Below are 20238 nucleotides of genomic sequence, written 5' to 3' on the forward strand. Positions count from 1 at the left end.
CAAACCGTAGCTACTGTGCGTTGGTGGTGGAGTGAGTGAATGGTTGTGGGTGGGGGTGTCTATCAAGTGGGCTGCTATATTCTGTATTGAGAAAGGGAAGGGTATAAACTCAAAGTTTTAACTTTAGGTTAATTATACCAATGTAGCTGCATTCATTATTATCACATCCAAAACACTGGGCTAACTCAAGGTCATTTCCATTGTCTTAAAGCAGGAAATGAATAGAAGTTTTAAATGCAAATGACGTGATGAGGATAAAAACAAGATTTCGGAACATAACAGTCCACACAAGCAGTGAGCCTAGTTAAAGAGTCGGCAACAATGTCCTTCTGTACTGTGGGATTATGTAACCAGTTAGAACAGTTTCTCATTGCCTTGTCTGCATCACTGCCTGGCATGGGAAATTGGTGTCTAACCTCAGCTACGTGCAGGGTTTAGGTGTCTACCTACAGAGGGGACAAAGGATGAGGTAGAGTGCCTCAGCTAAACCAGGGTTCTCCCTCTCCATTATTTGTGTCATTTACTGGAAGCACTGTATGTGAGGGTCCCAAAGCACTGCTGAGGATCCCTACCATTCATCCCTCAATGTCTTTGAGCCACTCCATTCTGGAAGGAGGTGCAGGAGCATCAGGAGTAGGACTGCCAGACTGGGTAACAGCTTCTCCCCTCAGGCGGTGAGACTAATAAATACCCTTCCAACATCGAGGTCTCATCACTAGGACAGCGAGTTGTTTACTGTTTACTCTTTACCTATGCTGCACAATTTACATGCATTTTGAATTATTTTTTATTAATTTATTTGTGGTAATATTTTGTTTTATGTGCTGTGTGTGATATACTTATGTATTAGAGATGCACCCTGGTCTGGAGGAAGGTTGTTTCGTTTGGTTGTATATATGTACACTCAGAGGACAACAAAATTGAACTTGAAACCCAAACACCTAATAGACTCACAAGAGGCTCAATGCAGAAATTTATCCTACACCCAGTACATGTACTAAGTCCAGGGAAAAAACAGTGAAGGAGAAGTTTTGCTGGTGATTTACACTTGACTTGCCAGAATTATCAGGTCAGGACTACAGTTTATGACCTAGTTGTACTAACATTAGCTTTTCTGTTTTTCCAGAAAGCCACGATAGGAGGTGCAAACCTGCTCAATCCTGATATTGCATTAACAAATGGGATTATGCACGTTATTGATAAGGTATAGTCAATGTGCACAGTGCATCATGCTTCCTGTCTGATAATAGATTTCCTCCTTACTAATAAAATGTATATATTGTGAATGAGATCATTTAAAATACACGGAACTGACAAGTGTTTTTTAAGAATTAACTATGACTCATTGGTTGCTAAATATAGCCAAATTACACATGTTTCTGTAAACTATTTGTTTTGGATGTTTTTCAAAATTATCAAAAAATGATTTTTAGTATCAATTGCAACCCAGTAAACAAATTGTACAACTCTGTGTATTTATTAGACCACACAAAAAATTATAAGAAACAGAAGCTGGTACAAGTCACAGCTTACACCGTTTGCAACTTTCAACCAAAGCTGACTCTTAGCACAAGTTTCTTGCACCAAACTTTATCTCCATCTGTAATATACTTAGAAACTGGGCCACCAGAGTTTTCTTGGGAAGGTAATTCCAAAAATCTAACCATCATTTGGACATTTATTCTTAACTCTGTTCAGATGTCAAGATGTGATAGCCAAAGCCTGAGTCTGTGAGTCCAGCGGGAAAGTCAAATTGAATTGAATTGACTTTATTTCTTAAATCCTTCACATACATGAGGAGTAAAAGTCTTTCTGTTACATCTCCGTCTAAATGTGCAATGTTTAATCATAGTAATTTATAAAAATTTATAATAAATAGAACAGTCATGTAACATAAAGCACACTCAAATCAGCGTGAGTTAATCAGTCTGATGGCCTGGTGGAAGAAGCTGTCCTGGAGCCTGTTGGTCCTAACCTTTATGCTGTGGTACCGTTTCCTGGATGGTAGCAGCTGGAATAGATTGTGGTTGGGGTGACTCGGATCCCCAGTGGTCCTATGGGCACTTTTTACACACCTGTCCTTGTAAACGTCCTGAAAAGTAGGAAGTTCACAACTACGGATGTGCTGGGTTGTCCGCACCACTCTCTGCAGAGTCCTGTGATTAAGGGAGGTACAGTTCCCAAGCCAGGCAGTGATGCGGCCAGTCAGGATGCTCTCATTTGTGCCCCTGTAGGACCCAGTGTCTGTGAGTCCAAACCAGCTGAAGGCTGAAGGCCTGGTGCTGACCAGTCCTGGAGTTGAGAGGCTGTGTCTGTGTCTGTGAGCGCATGGGTGGATGTTTGGAGGGTGGTGTGAGGAATGGGACTTGTTTTGCTGTTGTTCTGTTGTTGCTGCCTGTGTTGTTCTGCTGAACATCGTGGGCCTGCTATGCTGGCATCAGAATATGTAGCAACACTGGCATAGGTTGTGTTGGTTGCTAATGGAAATGACACATTTCACTGTATGTTTCAATGTACATGTGACAAATAAATAAATCTGAATTTGAATGGCCATTTCCTTTGAGTCCTTCTCCATTCTCTCAAAGGAGCATGAATGACACTGTATTGAAACGCCCTTGGCAAGTTGTTGATATTTAACTCTTCACTGGTAGCAGTGAAATGAAACTTAGTCATTGGTCCACCTTGCCCACGAGTGGTGGAACTACTGAATTCAGGAATGTCAGGTTTGGAAGAATGTGGATACTCTGGTGGATAAATTCTAGTGGAGGGGAGGTGGCTGAGGAGAGACCTGATGGAAGTTTATGAGGTTATGGGAGGCATAGGCAGAATAGATGTCAAAAATGTCTCATACTGGAGGGCATGCAGTATAGGTGAAGGTAGGGGGAGAGTTCACAGGAGATGTGCGGGCAAATTTCCTCCACGTAGAACGGTGGGTGCTTGGAATGTGCTGTCGAGAGTGGTAGTGGGGGGAAATGTAATGGAGCAATGGTTCTGAACCTTGTTTGTGCCATGGAGCCTTATCATCAACTGAGGGGTCCGTGGACCCCAGTCTGGGAACCCCTGCGACAGCGGAACTCAGCAAGTCTGGTAGCATCTACAGAGAGGAGTACTACCATGCTAAAACCCTTTATCAGGGTTGGAAAGAAAGGGGAGAAAGGCCAGAATAAGAAGGTGAGGAGAGGGGAGACATGAATGTGCAGAGAAAGGAGAGATACGGCCTTTGTGAAAGCAGAAGGAATTAGTTTAATCAAGCATTTAATTAGGTTTCCATGGCATTATAAGCTGAAGGGTCTGCCCTCCATTGTACTTTTCTACATTCCGAGTTTGTTACCCTTTCTACTTCTGGTTGGCACAGATGCTGTCGATGAAAGGACCTCTGTGGGCTCTGCATATGAGATCTTGTTGTTGTGTAAAATTAGCTGCTGTGTTCCTTGCGTTATAGCAGAGGCTAAATTTCAAAGTGTGTTGGAATATTCTGTGAAAGTGGATGTACACCTTTATCTCCCAATATTCAGATCCCATTCTCTCACAATGAGATGCTCACGTATCCATAAATTTAGAAGCAAATTAATTAAGGACACCATTATAAACACAGATTTGGATCATTTCAAGCCAATATTCTTTATGGCATTGTAACAACAGCTCTTGATATTGTAGGTTCTAATACCCGAACAAGAAATGAGTGATGCATCAGTCAGCCTGCTGTCAAGACTGGAGCAGATGCCTGATTATTCTCGCTTCAAAGAGTTGATAAAGGTAAGCCTGTTATTATAGAGCCCAGATGATCATGAAGTACTGCTACTCACGATGCCTGCAGGTAAACAAGTCGAAAATGTTAAATTGCTTAAGCATAGACACGAGATTCTGCAGATGCTGGAAATCCAGATTAACAGACACAAAATGCTGGATGAACTCATCAAGTCAGCCAGCATCTGTGGGGAGGAATAAACAGTTGACATTTCGGACCGAGATCCTTTGCCCAGGACTGGAAAGGAAGGGGGAAGAAGCCAGAATGACAAGATGGGGTGAGGGGAAGGAGTACAAGCTGGCAGGCGATAGGTGAAACTAGGTGAGGGGGTAGGTGGGTGGGTGGGGGAGGAGGGACAAAGTGAGAATCTGGGGGAGGGGGTGATAGGTGGAAAAAGTAAAGGACTGAGAAAGAAGCAGCCTGGTAGGAGAGGTAAGTGGACCATGGACCAAGAGAGAAAGGGAAGGAGGAGGGGCACCAGCTGGAGGTGATGGGCAGCTGAGGAAATGAGAAGGGATAAGAGGGGACTCAGATTGGAGAATGGAAAAAGAGAGAAGAAGGAGGAGAGAAAATAATCAGGTCTTAAAGATGCCTATTTGTCTGTTTCATCAACAGAACTTGATGACACAGATTGAGAGTGCGAGCACCTACACTGTCTACCCACCAAACAACGAGGCTATTGAGAAGTATCTCAAGGAGAAAGGCGTTGATACCCTGGTATGTTTGTTACTAGGGAAAGTTGTGAAACTGAAATTAAATGTGGAACTGCCAAGGCAAAGCCAGAATAAGATAAGCATGATAAAAACCTTCCTGAACTGATGTGGCTGATTCCTATAAACTATTTCATTCATGATTAGTTCTGAATAATTACAACAAAGGAACACAGGTTCTGTGAAGATGCAGTAATATCGGAGAAATGGTCCAACATGCAGGAAAACATCAGGACTGGAGTCGCTCACCCCACTACTTGGTCTCCAGTCCTTGCATGAATCTATGAGAGCAAAGTAATTCATCCTTAAGTGTTACTGAAATAAACTGCACACCAGCTCACGGCACCTACACTCCTTGCCTTTCTTAAGTATCTTTATTTTTAAATTTAAACAGATCATATCCATTAAACGTTCATGGGGGTGATGTCTGCCTTGTCTCATGAGATCATAGGACATAGGAGAGGAATTACGACATTTGGCCCATCGACTCTGCTCCACCATTCAATCTTGGCTGATTTATTAACCCTCTCAATCTCATTCTTTTGCCTTCTCCCCCATAGCCTTTGATGCTCTGACTAATCAAAAGCCTATCAACCCCCGCATTAAATATACCCAATTACTTGGCCTCCACAGCTGTTTGTGGCAATGAATTCCACAGATTCACCACCCTCTGGCTAAAGAAATTCCTCTTCATCTCTGTTCTAAAGGGACGTCCTTCTATTCTGAGCTTGTGCCTTCTGGTCCTAGACTCGCCCACTATAGGAAACATCCTCTCCACTTCCACTCTATCTAGGCCTATCAATATTCAATAGGTTTCAATGAGATTCCCCCCTCCCCCCCATTCTTCTAAACTCCAGCAAATACAAGCCCAGAGCCATCAAATACTCCTCAAACATTAACTCTTTATTCTTGGGATCATTCTCATGTACCTCCTCTAGACCCTCTCCAATGCTAGCATAACCTTCCTCAGATTAGGGGCCCTAAACTGCTCACAATTCTCCAAGTGTGGTCTGATCAATGCCTTATAAGTGCTCAGCTTTACATTCATCCAATGACTCTAACTCTGTTTCTCTCTCCACATCCACCGTCTACAAAAGTAGTTTCTTTTGACTGATAAGTGTCCCTGTGAAAGTCGGTACTTTTCTATAAGGCTACTGAAGAAACCCTTGCTTCATTGCTAAAATAAATCAACAGTAAATGATGTAGAAATATGGAAAATAGGAGCAGGAGTCAGCCACTCAATCCACTGAATCTGCTCCACCTTTCAGGGTTATTATGGCTGATCAGCTCAATTCAATACCCTAGTCCCACTATCTCACCATCTCACCATATCCCTTGATTCTCCCCATGAGACTTCATAAACCCGATGTGGATGAGTGTGTGCCTTCGAGAACATACTGGACATACCCAAACCAAAAAGCCATGGATGAACCTGGAGATTCATAGTCTGCTGAGGGTTAGATCTGTGGCATTCATGATTGGTGGATCGAGAACTATACAAGAAGTCCAGGTACAACCTATGAAAGGCTATTTTAAGAGAGAAGAAATAACTCCAATTGAAATTAGAGACGGAAATGGATGTATGTTAGGTCTGGCAGGGGTTATAGGCCATTGCTTCCTACAAGGTGAAAACTAACATCATGAATGGCTGTGATGCTTCTCTCCCAGATGAGCTCAATGCCTTTTATGCACACTTTGAGAGGAAGAATAGAACTGTTCCAGTGCCCAAGAAGAGCAAGGTGAGCTGCCTCAATGACTATTGCCCATTTTTATCACATCCTGAATCAACTCCTGCCTAAGCATAGACCTGGAGCAGCTGCAATTTGCCTATCACCACAAGGGGTCAACAGCATTTGCAGTCTCACTGGCTCTCCAGCCAGCCTTGGATCACCTGGACAATAGCAATGCCTTACATCAGTCTGCTGTTTATTGTTTACAGCTGAACATTCAACTCGATCATGCCCTCAGGACTAATCAACAAGCTCCAAAACCTGGGCCTCTGTACCTATCTCTGCAACTGGTCCTTGACTTCCTCATTGAGAGATCACAGTCAGTGCAAATCCAAAATAACATCTCCTCCTTGCTGACAATCAAATCTAGCACATCTCAAGGGTGTGTGCTTAGCCCACTGCTCTGCTCTCTGTACACCCACAACAGTGTGGCTAGGTACAGCTCAGATGCCATCAGTAAATTTCCTGACGATGCAGCTATTACGTATTGTAATGCACTGCCGCCACAAAACAACAAATTTTATGACCTATGCCATTGATATTAAAGCTGATTCTGATTCCTTGTCACCTTCCTTGGCCTTTTCCTCCTTGGAGTGATGGAGGTTGAGAGGTGACCTGATAGAGGTGTATAAGGTGATGAGAGGCATTGATCGTGCGGATAGTCAGAGGCTTTTTCCCAGGGCTGAAATGGCTAACATGAGAGGGCACAGTTTTAAGGTGCTCGGACATTGGTACAGAGGGGATGTCAGGGGTTAGTTTTTTTACGTAAAGAATGGTGGGTGCTTAGAATGGGCTGCCAGCAACGGTGGTGGAGGCGAATACGATCGGGTCTTTTAAGAGACTCCTGGATAGGTACATGGAGCTCAGAAAAATAGAGAGTTATGGGTAACCCTAGTTAATTTCTAAAGTATGTATATATTCGGCACAACATTGTGGGCTGAAGGGCCTGTATTGTGCCATAGGTTTTCTATGTTTCTAGATGAGATTCTGTCAACAACAGTTATGTCATCAGCAAATTTATAGATAGTGTATGAGCTGTGCCAAGCCAAATCTTTCTAACATCTAATCTGTCCAGTTCTGGTAAAGTTTCAAACATGAGGAATTCTGCAGATGTTGGAAATTCAAGCAACACACATCAAAGTTGCTGGTGAACGCAGCAGGCCAGGCAGCATCTCTAGGAAGAGGTACAGTCGACGTTTCAGGCCGAGACCCTTCGTCAGGACTAACTGAAAGAAGAGCTAGTAAGAGATTTAAAAGTGGGAGAGGGAGGGGGAGATCCGAAATGATAGGAGAAGACATGAGGGGGAGGGATGGAGCCAAGAGCTGGACAGGTGATTGGCAAAAGGAGTATGAGAGGAGTCAAAATGTGGTCGAAAAGTTGAAGAGCCGAAGAAATTACAGATGGGGAGCAGTGAGAGATGCTTTCACTGAACTCCCGTCGAAGAGAAGATTTAAACTTCTTCAGTGTAGGCATCACCGGAAGAGGCTTCGCGGTAGTGAATTTTAAAAACGCTAACACGAGGAATTTTACAGATGCTGGAAATTCAAGCAACACACATCAAAGTTGCGTAGGTTTCTAAGAGGTCCCGTCTCATTCTTCCAAGCTGTAATGAATGTAAGCTTCTCTCCATGTGTCAGCATTGCTAACCTAAGGATTATTAAAGGATATAGAGAATATTACCTCCTGATCTTTCTAACAGGATGAAGATTTACTCAAATACCACGTCATTCTGGCTCAGAAACTGACGCAGAGTGATATGCACAATGGGATGCACCGAGAGACTATGCTCGGATTTTCATTTCAAGTTGGTTTCTTTCGAAGAAATGGCCAGGTACAGTATATACACCGTGTGTACAACAGTCCATCCTATGGTATACAATGTTGACAGATAGCAGACATCATGAATGGAGATAACTGGAGGTTAAAACAGGGCTTCAGATAAAGACAAGAGAGCGCTTTAAGGCTTCAGCTGTAAGATCAGAGTCAATTCCCAGCACTGTCTGTAAGGAGTTTGTATATTCTCCTGTGACCGCATGGGTTGCTTTTGAGTGCTCCGGTATCCTCCCACAGTCCAACAACACACGGGTTTGGGTTAATGAGCTGTGGGCATGCTTTGTTGGCACCAGAAGCATAGCAACACTTGCGGGCTGCCCCCCACAAACCTCACTGATTGACGTGACGCAAGTGTATGTTTCGATGTACAGGTGACAAATAAACTTGTTTTTCAATTTAAACAAAGTGCATCCATAAATCAAAAGAAAGATTGAAAACAAACTGACCAAAGCACTGGGTTTGGATTTAGTAAGCTAGTAGACAGTGTGGAACATCTGGGGACTTGCAGCTAGCCATGAAGAGCAATTACACAGACCAGTTACGTCACTGGCTGGCATAGTTTTGCTAATAGAAGGAATGGTGTGACAAGCAGAAGCTTGTCTGCTCCCTCCTCACCAACAACAGACAATTTATTAAGATTGTACAGGTTTGCTCCATAATATTAAGAATATACCCACATACTGAAGATTAAAGATAGCTTTATTTGTCACAAGTACATCGAAACATTGAAATATACGGTGAAATGCGTTGCTTGCTTCAGCGATCAACACAGTCCGAGGGTGTCACCACGCCTTCAGCACCAATATAGTGTGCCCAAAACTCACTGGGGTGTATGGGGTGACTAGGGAGGGGCAGCACCTCTGGTGGGGGGCCTGCCGTGCCTTTTTCAGGGCAGCTCGTCCACCTTTGGTCCCCACCTGGCGCTCAGCTCTCACCTGTGGCTCCAAGTAGCTGTAACACGCACAGCGGCCACACCCCGGTAAACCGACTCGGCAGACGGGCCAGACCAGGTGAGGGTAGCCGACGGGTCTTTGACCCTCGGTGAGATAGGGAATCTGCCTATCCCAGTGTGTGAAGTCTGGCCATGGCGGATTGAGCGAAAGAGACCAATCAGTGGTCCCACAGTCAAGAAGGCAGGCCAGCAGGCGTTTGTGGAGCACTAAGAGCACGACAAGGCACTTAGATGTCCTGGTCATTCACTGCAAGAGGTGGTGATTTCTTTAAACTCACCGGGCAGAAGGCAAAGGCAAACCACTGCTGTAACTTGCCACGAACATGATTTCCCAACACGTCAGAGAGGCGTGGAGAGAAATCGTCCACCAACTGGAAATTCCAGATGCGACCGAATGACGAGGACAACAACTCACTAACCCTAACCTGTATGTGTTTGGAATTTGCAAGAAAACTGGATGAAGTCCACGCGGTCATGAGGAGAATGTACAACCTCGTTACAGACAGCGGGATGGGAATTGAACCCCGACTTTACAGCTGGCACTGGAAAGCGTTGTGCTAACCACTACGCTACCGTGGCATCCTACGTTTGGCCAAACCGAGTGGTTTAAAAACTTTTTCCTGAAGCGCAGTTGTGAAACCAAGTGGGGTCTTATAGTCATGATTGCTGCCTCTGATTCCAGATTATTTAATTAATAAAGTCCACTCGAATGTGAAAATATTTGCGGGAGTAGGCCACTCGTCCCCTCAAGTCTGCCCTATCGTTCAGTATGATCTACACTGGTCATAATTCCCCTTCTGTGCCAATTTCCCCATCAACCTCAATTCCTCTGCGCTTCCAAAGATTTAACTGTCCCCACCTTAAATATACCTAATGATCTTGCCTCCACCACCCTCAGGGGCAGAGAATTCTCCAGGTTCATGACTCTGAGAGAAGGAACTTACATGCACCTTGCTATGTGGAGGAGTTGATGGATGGTAGCTTAATTGAGCACAGCAACTTGTCCCTAATGTGTAGGTGACTGGGTAGGATTGGGTGAGGGAGGGGGGTGGGAGAGTAAAAAGAAATGAATACAGGATGCGAGTGAGATGGTCGGTTAATGATCAGTACGAACTCTCTCAGCACTGTATCTCTCTGTGACCCTATAACTCGTAGCTCTTTGTGAATGACGCACCAGTCAACTTTACCAATGTGGAAACAGACAAAGGAATGATCCACGGACTGACAAAGGTTCTGGAGATCCAGAAAAATCGATGTGATACCAATGAAACCACTGTGTTACCGGTAAGAGTTCAAAATGATTTGAAGGAACTACTCGTTGCTCCGAATGCAGTTGTGCTCCAGTCTCTAGACGTGAAGGAACTACTTGTAGCTCTGAACACGGCATCTAGATCTTGCACAGGGTCTGCAAGCATCCCCCTCACCACTGCAAGTGCAAGAGGGAGCAGGGATCATGATATTGGGAGACTCATTTCCCTGATCCTCAGTAACTTGCAGTCCCAAGTTATTGAACTACGCTGATTCACTAACCTGACAACTTGTAATGAAAAAATATTAACATTCGTTCCTTATTCTTTCCTAATTCAGTAGCAAGACGTATTTGTAAACAAACAAGGCACAATACACCTGTTAAAGGTTATGAGAAATTACTTTATTAGAGTTATATAATGCATAAAATACAGAAAGAAAGAAGAGTGATAAATAAAATATCACGCAATCACTAAACTATGTCACATAATATACTGCTGGAGGGAACCTCAAGTATCCAACAGCTTTTCCATTTTTTCTCTCTCTGTCTCTCTTATCCCCTCTCCCTCCACCTCTCTCCCCCACTTTCCCTCAGTCTCCCCTTTCCTTTTCTCTTCCACTCTTCCTCTCTCCCTTTTCCTCCCACTTTCCCCCCTTCCCATCCCCCTTTCTGCTCCTCCCCCTTCAGTGTCCTTGGCTCTTTCTCCAGCTCTTAGCACTAGTCATGAACCAGCCTAAGAGAAGATTGCCACTCACACAAAGAAGTTGTCCCTTTCCAATACCCTTCAAGATCCCTTACTCTATACTTTCCCAGGCAAGCACGTATTTCACTATGATCTACTCTCAAGGCTGTAGACTGATATCACACCAAGTGACCAAAACATGGACTGGTTCCCTTGTCCTTTTCCAAAATATTCCCACATCCCAGACCTTTTTTTCTTACAAACTTCCACATTGTGTTACACATATAACAACTATTTCCTTACACAACTATCAGCCCCTTCCACACATGTAACAGCAGTGTTTGGGGGACCTCTGTGAATAAATTATATGAGACCTTATCTTTACTGTATAAGGCTTGGATGAAATTGCATCAGCTTAAGTTGGTATCTTGGTCAGCATGGAGAGGCTGGGCCAAAGGGCCTGTTTGCATGCTGCATTACTCTGTCTCCATAACTGTAACAGAGAACTTCTGAAATATATCAAGCGCTTTAATGAAGGCAATGTAGTGGTCACAGGCTTGTGCTAAGAATGATGTGAGAATAGCCAAATTCTCACTGGTCCCAAAGTGCCAAATGGTACCAAGAATACCAGGGAGAAGTCCTGTGCTTTTCTTGCAATTATGTCATGGGATATCTCATATCCATCTAACAAATTAAACTGAGTTAACATAGCCCGGCATGCTGACAAAGTGGAACTGTTATGCTTTTCAAGAAGTTGCCTAGCATACTTCAGGAAGTTCACAATCAGAATCGAGTATATTATTAGTTGTGAAATTTGTTGTTTTGTGGCAGCAGTACAGTGCAGCCATAACAAATTACTATAAATGACAATAAAAACAAGTAAATAAATAGTGTGGAAAAGGAATAGTGAGGTAGTGTTCATTGTCTGTTCCGGAATCTGATGGCAGAGGGGAAGAAGCAGTTCCTAAAACATTGAGTATGGGTCTTCAGACTCTTGTACTCCCCCCCCCCCAATGGTAGTGAGAAGAGTGCATGTCCTGGATTGTGAGGGTCTTTACTGACGGATGCTGCCTTCTTGAGGCAGTGCTTTTGGAAGATGTCCTTGATAGTGTGGTAAACCATGTATAAGGTTGTAACTGGGTTACTTGTCTGGACATGTCTGGACACGCCCCTCTGCTGACTGCTCCTGCGGCTCCTCCCACAGACCCCTGAATAAAGGTGATTGTGTCACTGCTCCTCCCTCAGCCCAGGACAGACATACAGCATGGACATGGAACCATTTTACTGTTAATAAAAGCCTTTCAGTATTTACTCCACTTCCAGTCTTTTGGAGTAATTGATAGTGCATCAGATAGTGATGAGGCTTGTATCTGTGATGGAGCTGGCTGAATTTACAACCATCTGAAGTTAAGCCATCAGTATCAATGAAATCCAATATCAAGGTTCGGTCAAAGAAAACAAATATTGAGAGATCTGAGTTCAATGGACTGCTGAAATTCCATCGCCTCATTAACACTAACAATTGAAAACTTCTGACATGAATGTGCCGAAAGAGTTATGTATAAATGTTGCCAAAGGAAACATAAAAACTCCAGTGGGTTTAGAAAAGCAACTAATAGGCTACACAAAAAGGATCTAGTGCTTTCCCAGCATATATAACAAATAAACTCCTCTCGGGTACACCATCCGCAAACCCATAAGGAAGCTCAAATCACAGGCTGTGCAGGTGAAAACTGACCTGGGACTCAGGATAGCTGGTGCATACGGGATTCCCTGTGAATGCAAAGACAGGATGCATGGTGGAAACATGCATCAAGAAGCACAGGAGGTGTATCCATTTGGCAGTAGCAGAACATTACATTCGCAAAATCCATAAGGTTGACTTCAACTGCACAAAACTACTGTGCCACACCAATAGGTTTTGGGACAGCCTGGTGAAGGAAGCCATTTAAATAAAACTAGAGAAAAAGAATTTTAACAAAGACAAATGACTCGCTCTAGGTAAGAACTGGAATTCGATGGTAAACAAGGTGGGACAGGGAAAACCTGATTAGATGAGGACTAACTAATCAGGAGGGACGAACGACAAGGGTATATATACTACCGGGCTAGACATGCCCAGGTGTCATCCGTGATGAAGGTGGCAGAGTTTATCATTGAAACATCAGTTATAATTGATTCCTGTACCTGGTTGGAAGCCTGAGAAGAGTTTATTCGTAAGAGGCTGCACGGAACTCACAAAGCTCTCATGTATAACTATCTACAACCTTGTCAAAGGCCCCTCAAATCCTTCCCAACATCCCTTTCATTCTCCTGTCAGACAGAGGGTACTGCAGCATAAGGACAAGAAGAGTCAGGATGGATAACAGCTTCTTTCTCCAGGCTGTTAGACTTAATACCCTGCTGGTGCCAAGCACACATGTACACTCTGTCTGAATGTCTTGCTGTCTCCTCCCCATTCCCTAAATCATTGGCACACTCTCATCCTGCTCTGGTCACTTCTCATCTTTCATTGCTGCTGTTTCACATATTTATACAACTGTTTGTTTATTATAATAGAGCCAGTAACATTATACTGCCTAACATAAGCATGCACCTCGCACTTTATGTCAGCCGGTCAATCTTCAAGCTATGCCTCTCAGGGACTTATGCTAATGTTATTTTGAGATTGTATGTGTTGGATCGTAACTAATTGAACTGTGTTTTCCACCTTGGCCCCAGAGGAACGTTGTTTCATTTAGCTGTATACAAAATGTATAGATGATTGACAATAAACTTGAATATTTGTTCTTTCCTAAAGGGCAGGTGCATTAATTGTCAGCAAAAATCAAACTGTCCTGCTGGATTAACCCCTATGGTAAGAACGGATTTTCCTTGTCAGAATATGATGGAAAATATTCCTCAGCTTTGGTGCAGAATTTTGTTTTATTTTTATCTTTTTATTTTTCTTTCCTCAGACAGGGAAAAGGAAGAGCTGTATCCTTGTAACATATCTACAAGGGAAGAGGTTACTCTACCTTGGATGTGTATCAACCTGTGTGAAAACTGTGATTGTAAGTAAAATTCATATCTGATATAAGGTAAAAATGGGATATAGTTCATGGTAAAATGTACGGTATGTCACTGACAACCATCACGGTTGACATAATCCATTGTGCAAAACCTTGATCTACAAGTCCAAGCACAAGGGTTACTGCAGATGTTGAATATTCAGATCAACACACACAAAATACCGAGGAACTCAGCAGCACAGGTAGTACCTATGGAGAGGCATAAAGAACCAGCGTTTCAGGCCGAGGCCCTTTATTAGGACTAGAAAGGAAGGGGAAGGAAGCTGAAATCCCACTTGATTCCAGAGGAAGCAGTTGAGGCAGGTACAATTGCAACACTTAAGAGGCACGGGAATAGGTACATGGAGGGGAGGGTCCTGGAGGGTTATGGACCGAACTGGTAGGGAGGATGCTGTGGTTAGCATGGACTAGTTAGGCCAAATAGCCTGTATTAATCTATGACTTATTATGAAGGGTACCTAGTCCATTGACAGGGACTTCAGCAACACGGGAAGGAAGATCTGCCTCTAATAAAAACCCTATGAGCTTCCACAGCCAGCAAAACCCTCACCCCAGCCCTGTCCTTGCAAAAGCTGCAAGTGATTTTTTATTGTTTTATTCCCTCATATTTTAAAATCCTTTTTAAAAATTAATATAAAATATAGAAGCTCATGAGAATCAAAGTCAGGTTATTTTGTTTATATGCCATGAAATTTTTTTTGTTGTTTTGTGGCAACAGTCTAGCGCAAAGACATAAAATCACTATAAATTACAAAATAATTAAAGAGGTAAAAATAAAAGGTTCACAGGTTCATGGACCTTTTCAGAAATCTGGTGGTGGAGGGAAAGAAGCTGATTTTTGAAACGTTGACTGTGGGTCTTCAGGCTACTGTACCTTCTCTCTGATGGTAGTAACTAGAAGAAGGTATGTCCCAAATGGCGAGGGTCTTTAATGATGGATGCTGCCCTCTTGGTGCATCATCACTTGAAAATGGTCCCGATAGTGGAGAGGATTGTGGCCATAATGGAAAACACAAAATACTCTGCAGATGCCGGGGTCAAAGCAACACGCACAACACGCTGGAGGAACTCAGCCGGTCGGGCAGCATCCGTGGAAACAAACAGTCAATGCTTCGGGCCGAGACCCTTCGTCAGTCCTGAAATGCTGACTGTTTGTTTCCACGGATGCTGCCCAACCTGCTGAGTTCCTCCAGCGTGTTGGGCGTGTGGCCATAATGGAGCTGGCTGAGTTTACAGCCTTCCACAGCCTCTTGCAATCCGGTGCAATTGAACCTCCATACAAAGAGCTGATACATGTCGGAATGGTCTTCACAGTATATCAATAAAAATTCACTTAATTCTATGTAATCTACAGGTAATGTGGTCCCGCAATTTAAAAAAAACAAAAAAAATTAAAACTTAATTAAAAATTTAGGGTAGTTAAAAACAATAAAGTGAAATAACTTGAAACCAACAACTTGCCTTTCTTTTTCTCCTATTACAAAGAAGTTGGAGATTCTGTATCAGCATGGACTTGATACAGGAGTCCAGAGGCAGTGTCCTAGAGAAGGCTTGAGCTAGCCTGCACTCTGTCAGTCGTCCCTCACGCTAAACACTGTTTAAGTGTCGCATTTGGCATTGGGCAGACCCTGGAACTAGTATTATAAACCACACCATTGCTTCTAACTTCATTTCAGACCCGAGACTGCTGCTCCGGCTACTTTGGGAAGCAATGCCAAGCATGCCCGGGGAAGATTGGAAACTGGTGCCTTGGGAACGGATTTTGCCAGGACGGTGTCAACGGCACAGGGATCTGCAAGTGTCAGGAGGGTTTTACAGGTACAGCCTGTGAGACCTGTGTTAAGGGGATGTACGGAATACACTGTGATCAAGGTATGTACCCTGACTACCTCAGCGAACTGATCGTGAGGTTTATGCGCTCAGTGGCCGCTTTATTCCTTGGCTCTTGTATCTAATAAAGAGGCCACTGAGTCACCTGTTCAAGGCCTTCTGCTGCTGTAGCTCATCCTCTTCAAAGTTTGATGTGTTGTGTGTTCAGAGAAGCTCTTCTGCCTATCACTGTTGTAACACGTAATTATTCAGCAATACAGCACAGATTAGGCCCTTCTGGCCCTTCGAGCCAATCTGCCCCTGCAACTCCACAACCACAATTAACACTTATAACTAACTCAAACATCTTTGGATTGCTGCGGGGAGGGTGGAATTAGGAAGACCCGGAGAATACCCTCATATTATACTATGTAATACCCTCATACAGAGACTCCTTACAGATTAGCATCAGAACGGAACTCCAAGCTCCGGAACGCCGGAGCTGTAATAGCGTCACGCTAACCGCTACACTATCGTGGTCCAAGTTACTGTCAGCTTGAACCAGTCTAGCCATTCCCCTCTGACCTCTCATATTAACAAGGCATTTTTGTCCGCAGAACAGCCATGTCACTGGATTTTTTTAAATTTTCGCACTGTGGTAAACCATATATATAGGTTGTAACTGGGTTACCTGTCTGGACACGCCCCTCTGCTGACTGCCCCTGAGGCTCCTCCCACAGAGCCCTGAATAAAGGCGATTTCGCCCTGCTCCTCCCCCTCAGTCCAGGGGCAGACACTCAGCATGCTGGAAGTCATATTTCACTGCGAATAAAAGCCTTTCAGTATTTACCCTATTTCAGTCTTTTGGAATAATTGAAGGTGCATCATGCACCATTCCCCATAAATTCTTAAGACTACTGTGCAAGAAAACCCCAGGATTATAAGTGATGGATGCCGCCTTTTGAAGATGCTCTCGATGCTGGGGAGGCCAGTGCCCACGATAGAGCAGGCTGAGTGTGCAATTCTCTACAGTGATGGTTACATATCACCTTGACTTGGAAATCCATCTCCACTCCTTCACAGTCACTCCCTCCCCAACAGCACCGCGAATGCACCTAGACTTCAATAAGGTGGCTTACCACCACCTCCTCATCAAGTGTGATGAAGGATGGGCAAGAAGGGTCAGCCTTGCCCATAAAAAAGTATTGTAGATCAAGCATGAAATGTGCGTTCCCCTGCCCCTACAGATTATAAATCTGTTCTAAAAGCAATCAAGGAAATCCGATGTGATGGGCAAATGTCACTATCACTTGGAGTCAGAGGAAATCCTCCTACTTCAAGCTTTATTTATTGCCACAGCTTGCACATGTTGCTTTACGGAAAACTGTTCATGATCTCATAAAATGCTGCACAGCCTATTAATCACTTAAGCAGAGAGCCACCGAAATTCTAGTGTGGTCTATATTGTTACAAAGTCATGAGTTTAAATCTCACTGGGAGATGTTATAAATTAAATTTAATAAATCTGTTCTTTTGGGGATCTAATGTCAGAAAATCTTAAAACCTTTCAAATTATTATTGGTTTTGGTTTATTATTGTCATGTGTACTGAGATACAATGGAAAACTTGTCTTGCATACAGTTCGTACGGATCAAATTATTACATAATGCATTCAGATAGCACAATAACAAGGTAAAACAATAACAATCCAGAATAAAATGCAAAAACTACTATACAAATGTAGAGCAGATATACAATAACGAGGTAGATTGTGAGGCCAAGGGTCCATCTTATCATACAAGAGTCCATTCAAGGATCTGTTAATTCTGGGATAGAAGCTGTCCTTGAGCCTGCCCTGGCAGTATGTTTTCAGCCTTATCAGGACAGTATAGATGGGCTGAAGAGCCCTTTTCTGATCTGTAGTGTTCTATAACTCAAAGACTCTTGTATCTTCTGCCCAATGCAAGAGGGATTGGAGACCTAACTGTGCGAGGGGTTGGGTAAATGGGAGGGATGGGAAAGGGGTTCGTTTTGCTATCGTCATCTTGTGCCATCTTGTTGTTGCTGCTGCTGCTTGTGCTATTCTGTAAAACATTGTAAGCACACTGTGTTGGCGCTGGAATGTGTGTGCAACACTTGTGGGCTGCCCCAGCACATCCTTAGGTGTGCTGGTTGCCAACGCGAAGGATACATTTCACTGTACTGTGTGTTTGATTAACAAGTGATAGAAAAAGGTGAATCTGAAAGTAGAAGCATGATGAACTTTCTTGGTCCTGACATCCGTGTGGTTGGACCAGGCCAGGCAATTATGAAATCCCAAAAGAGAGAACCTGGGATCTTCTACCTAACCTGGCACCTCCATGCTTCCTGGAGAGTACAAAAGACGTCAAAGATTTACAAGACTATTGCCAGAATTCCAGGGCCTAAGTTATGGGGAGATTTGGGCAGGCAAGGACTCTAGTCCCTGAGCCTGAGGAGTGACGTTATAGAGGTGTATAAAATTTTGAGAAGCATAGCTGGGGTGGTCACCCTAGGAATGGGGAACCAAAAACTAGTGGTAAAGTTAGAGTGGGGAAAGTTTTAAAAGGAACTCAATGCAGAGTGTGGTTCATATATGGAACAAGCAGCCAGTGGAAGTGGTTGACACAGGTACAACAATGATTGATGTTAAAAAGATAGGAAGACAAACTTACCAGAGTTCTTTTGAGAATTTAACAAGTGCAGTGTATAGAGGGGAACAGATGGACGTTTTTCAGATTTCCAGAAGGTGTTTGATAAGGTGCTGCATAAAAGACTTATCCACAAAATAAGAATGCATAGAGTTGGGGATGATGTATTAGCAAGGATAGAGGACTGGTTAACTAATAGAAAGCAGCGAGTTGGGATACATGGGTGTTGGCAATCAGTAATGAGCAATCTGCCGCGCAGGTCAGCGCTGGGTCCGCAACTGTTCACGATATACATTAACGATCTGGAAGAGGGGATGAAGTGTAGTGTACCTAAGTTTGCTGATGATACTAAATTGAGTAGAAAAGCAAATTGTGCAGAAGATGCAAAGAGTCTGCAGGGAGACATAGATAGGTTAAGTGAGTGGGTAAGGGTCTGGCAGATAGAGTACAATGTTGGTAAATGCGAGGTCATCCACCTTGGAAGGAAAAATGAAAGAGCGGATTATTATTTAAATGGTAAGATATTGCAGCATGCTGCTGTGCAGAGGGACTTGTGCATGAATCACAAAAGGTTGGTTTGCAGGGGCAACAGGCTATCAAGAAAGCAAATGGAATGTTGGCCTTCGTTGCTAAAGGGATTGAATTTAAGAGCAGGGAGGTTATACTGCAACTGTACAGGGTACTGGTGAGGTCACACCAGGAGTACTGCATGCAGTTCAGGTCTCCTTACCTGAGGAAGGATATACTGGCTTTGGAGGTGGTGCAGAGGAGGTTCACCAGGTTGATTCCAGAAATGAGGGGTTTAGACTGTGAGGAGAGATTGAGTCGCCTGGGACTGTACTCCCTGGAAATCAGAAGAATGAGAGGAGATCTTATAGAAACATATAAAATGCAGAAAGGGATAGATAAGGTAGAGGAAAGTTGTTTCCACCGGTAGGTGAGACTAGATCTAGGAGACATAGCCTCAAGATTCAGGGGAGTAGATTTAGGATGATGAGGAGGAAATGCTTTTCCCAGAGACTGGTGAATTTGTGGAATTCTCTGCCCAATGAAGCAGTGGAGGCTACCTCAGTAAATATATTTAAGACAAGGTTGGATAGATGTTTGCATAGTAGGGGAATTAAGGGTTATGGGGAAAAGGTAGGTAGGTGGAGATGAGTCCATGGCCAGATCTGCCATGATCTTATTGAATGGCAGAGCAGGCTCTACAGGCAGGATGGCCTACTCCTGCTCCTATTTCTTATGTTCTTATACTTGGACAGTTTCATGGATAGGAAAGGTACTGAGGGCCAAATGCAGGGATATAAGACTAGCACAAATGGACATTTTGGTTGGCATGAATGAGTTGGTCCAAAGGGCCTACTTCCAAGTTGTATTACCCTGTGACTCTGTCTTGAAAACTAATGGTTGACTCCAAATTCCCATTGGAGAAGCCAAACAAAACAGAAACAAATTCCAGTCAGACTGGTAGACAATGTCCACTCTGGGAACAAAGATTTTTTTTTCACTACGTAAAAGTTGAAATATTTGTAGTGCAGCAAACAGAGGAAAATTGCTCCCATTCTAAGACTTTCACACCCACCTGAGGAGACAAACAGGGCCTTAGTTCAATGGAACAGGTTGTCCCAATTGAAGATTCCATATAGGAAGGTCAGAAATACAGAATACTAACAGGAAAATAAAGTTCAAAGTTCAAAAAGTTAGAGTCAATTTATTATCAATATATGATACCATATATAATACCCTGAGATTCATTTTCTTGTGGACATTCAGAGTAAATACAA

The 20238-nt window shown here is 43.4% G+C and overlaps 1 protein-coding gene across 1 annotated transcript in view; it reads left to right on the top strand.

The window, feature by feature from the left end:
- Positions 1-20238, top strand: part of stab2 (stabilin 2) — a 197289-nt gene that overhangs the window by 98093 nt on the left and 78958 nt on the right. The window contains exons 31-38 of the mRNA XM_072269443.1: positions 1127-1204; positions 3658-3756; positions 4364-4465; positions 7889-8020; positions 10130-10258; positions 13706-13762; positions 13863-13958; positions 15653-15848. Of these exons, the coding sequence (XP_072125544.1) occupies positions 1127-1204; positions 3658-3756; positions 4364-4465; positions 7889-8020; positions 10130-10258; positions 13706-13762; positions 13863-13958; positions 15653-15848 (889 nt within the window). The remainder of the gene's footprint in view (positions 1-1126; positions 1205-3657; positions 3757-4363; positions 4466-7888; positions 8021-10129; positions 10259-13705; positions 13763-13862; positions 13959-15652; positions 15849-20238) is intronic.

This window comes from Mobula birostris, chromosome 9 (genome assembly GCF_030028105.1).
Source record: "Mobula birostris isolate sMobBir1 chromosome 9, sMobBir1.hap1, whole genome shotgun sequence".
In the NCBI taxonomy this organism is placed as follows: Eukaryota; Metazoa; Chordata; class Chondrichthyes; order Myliobatiformes; family Myliobatidae; genus Mobula; species Mobula birostris.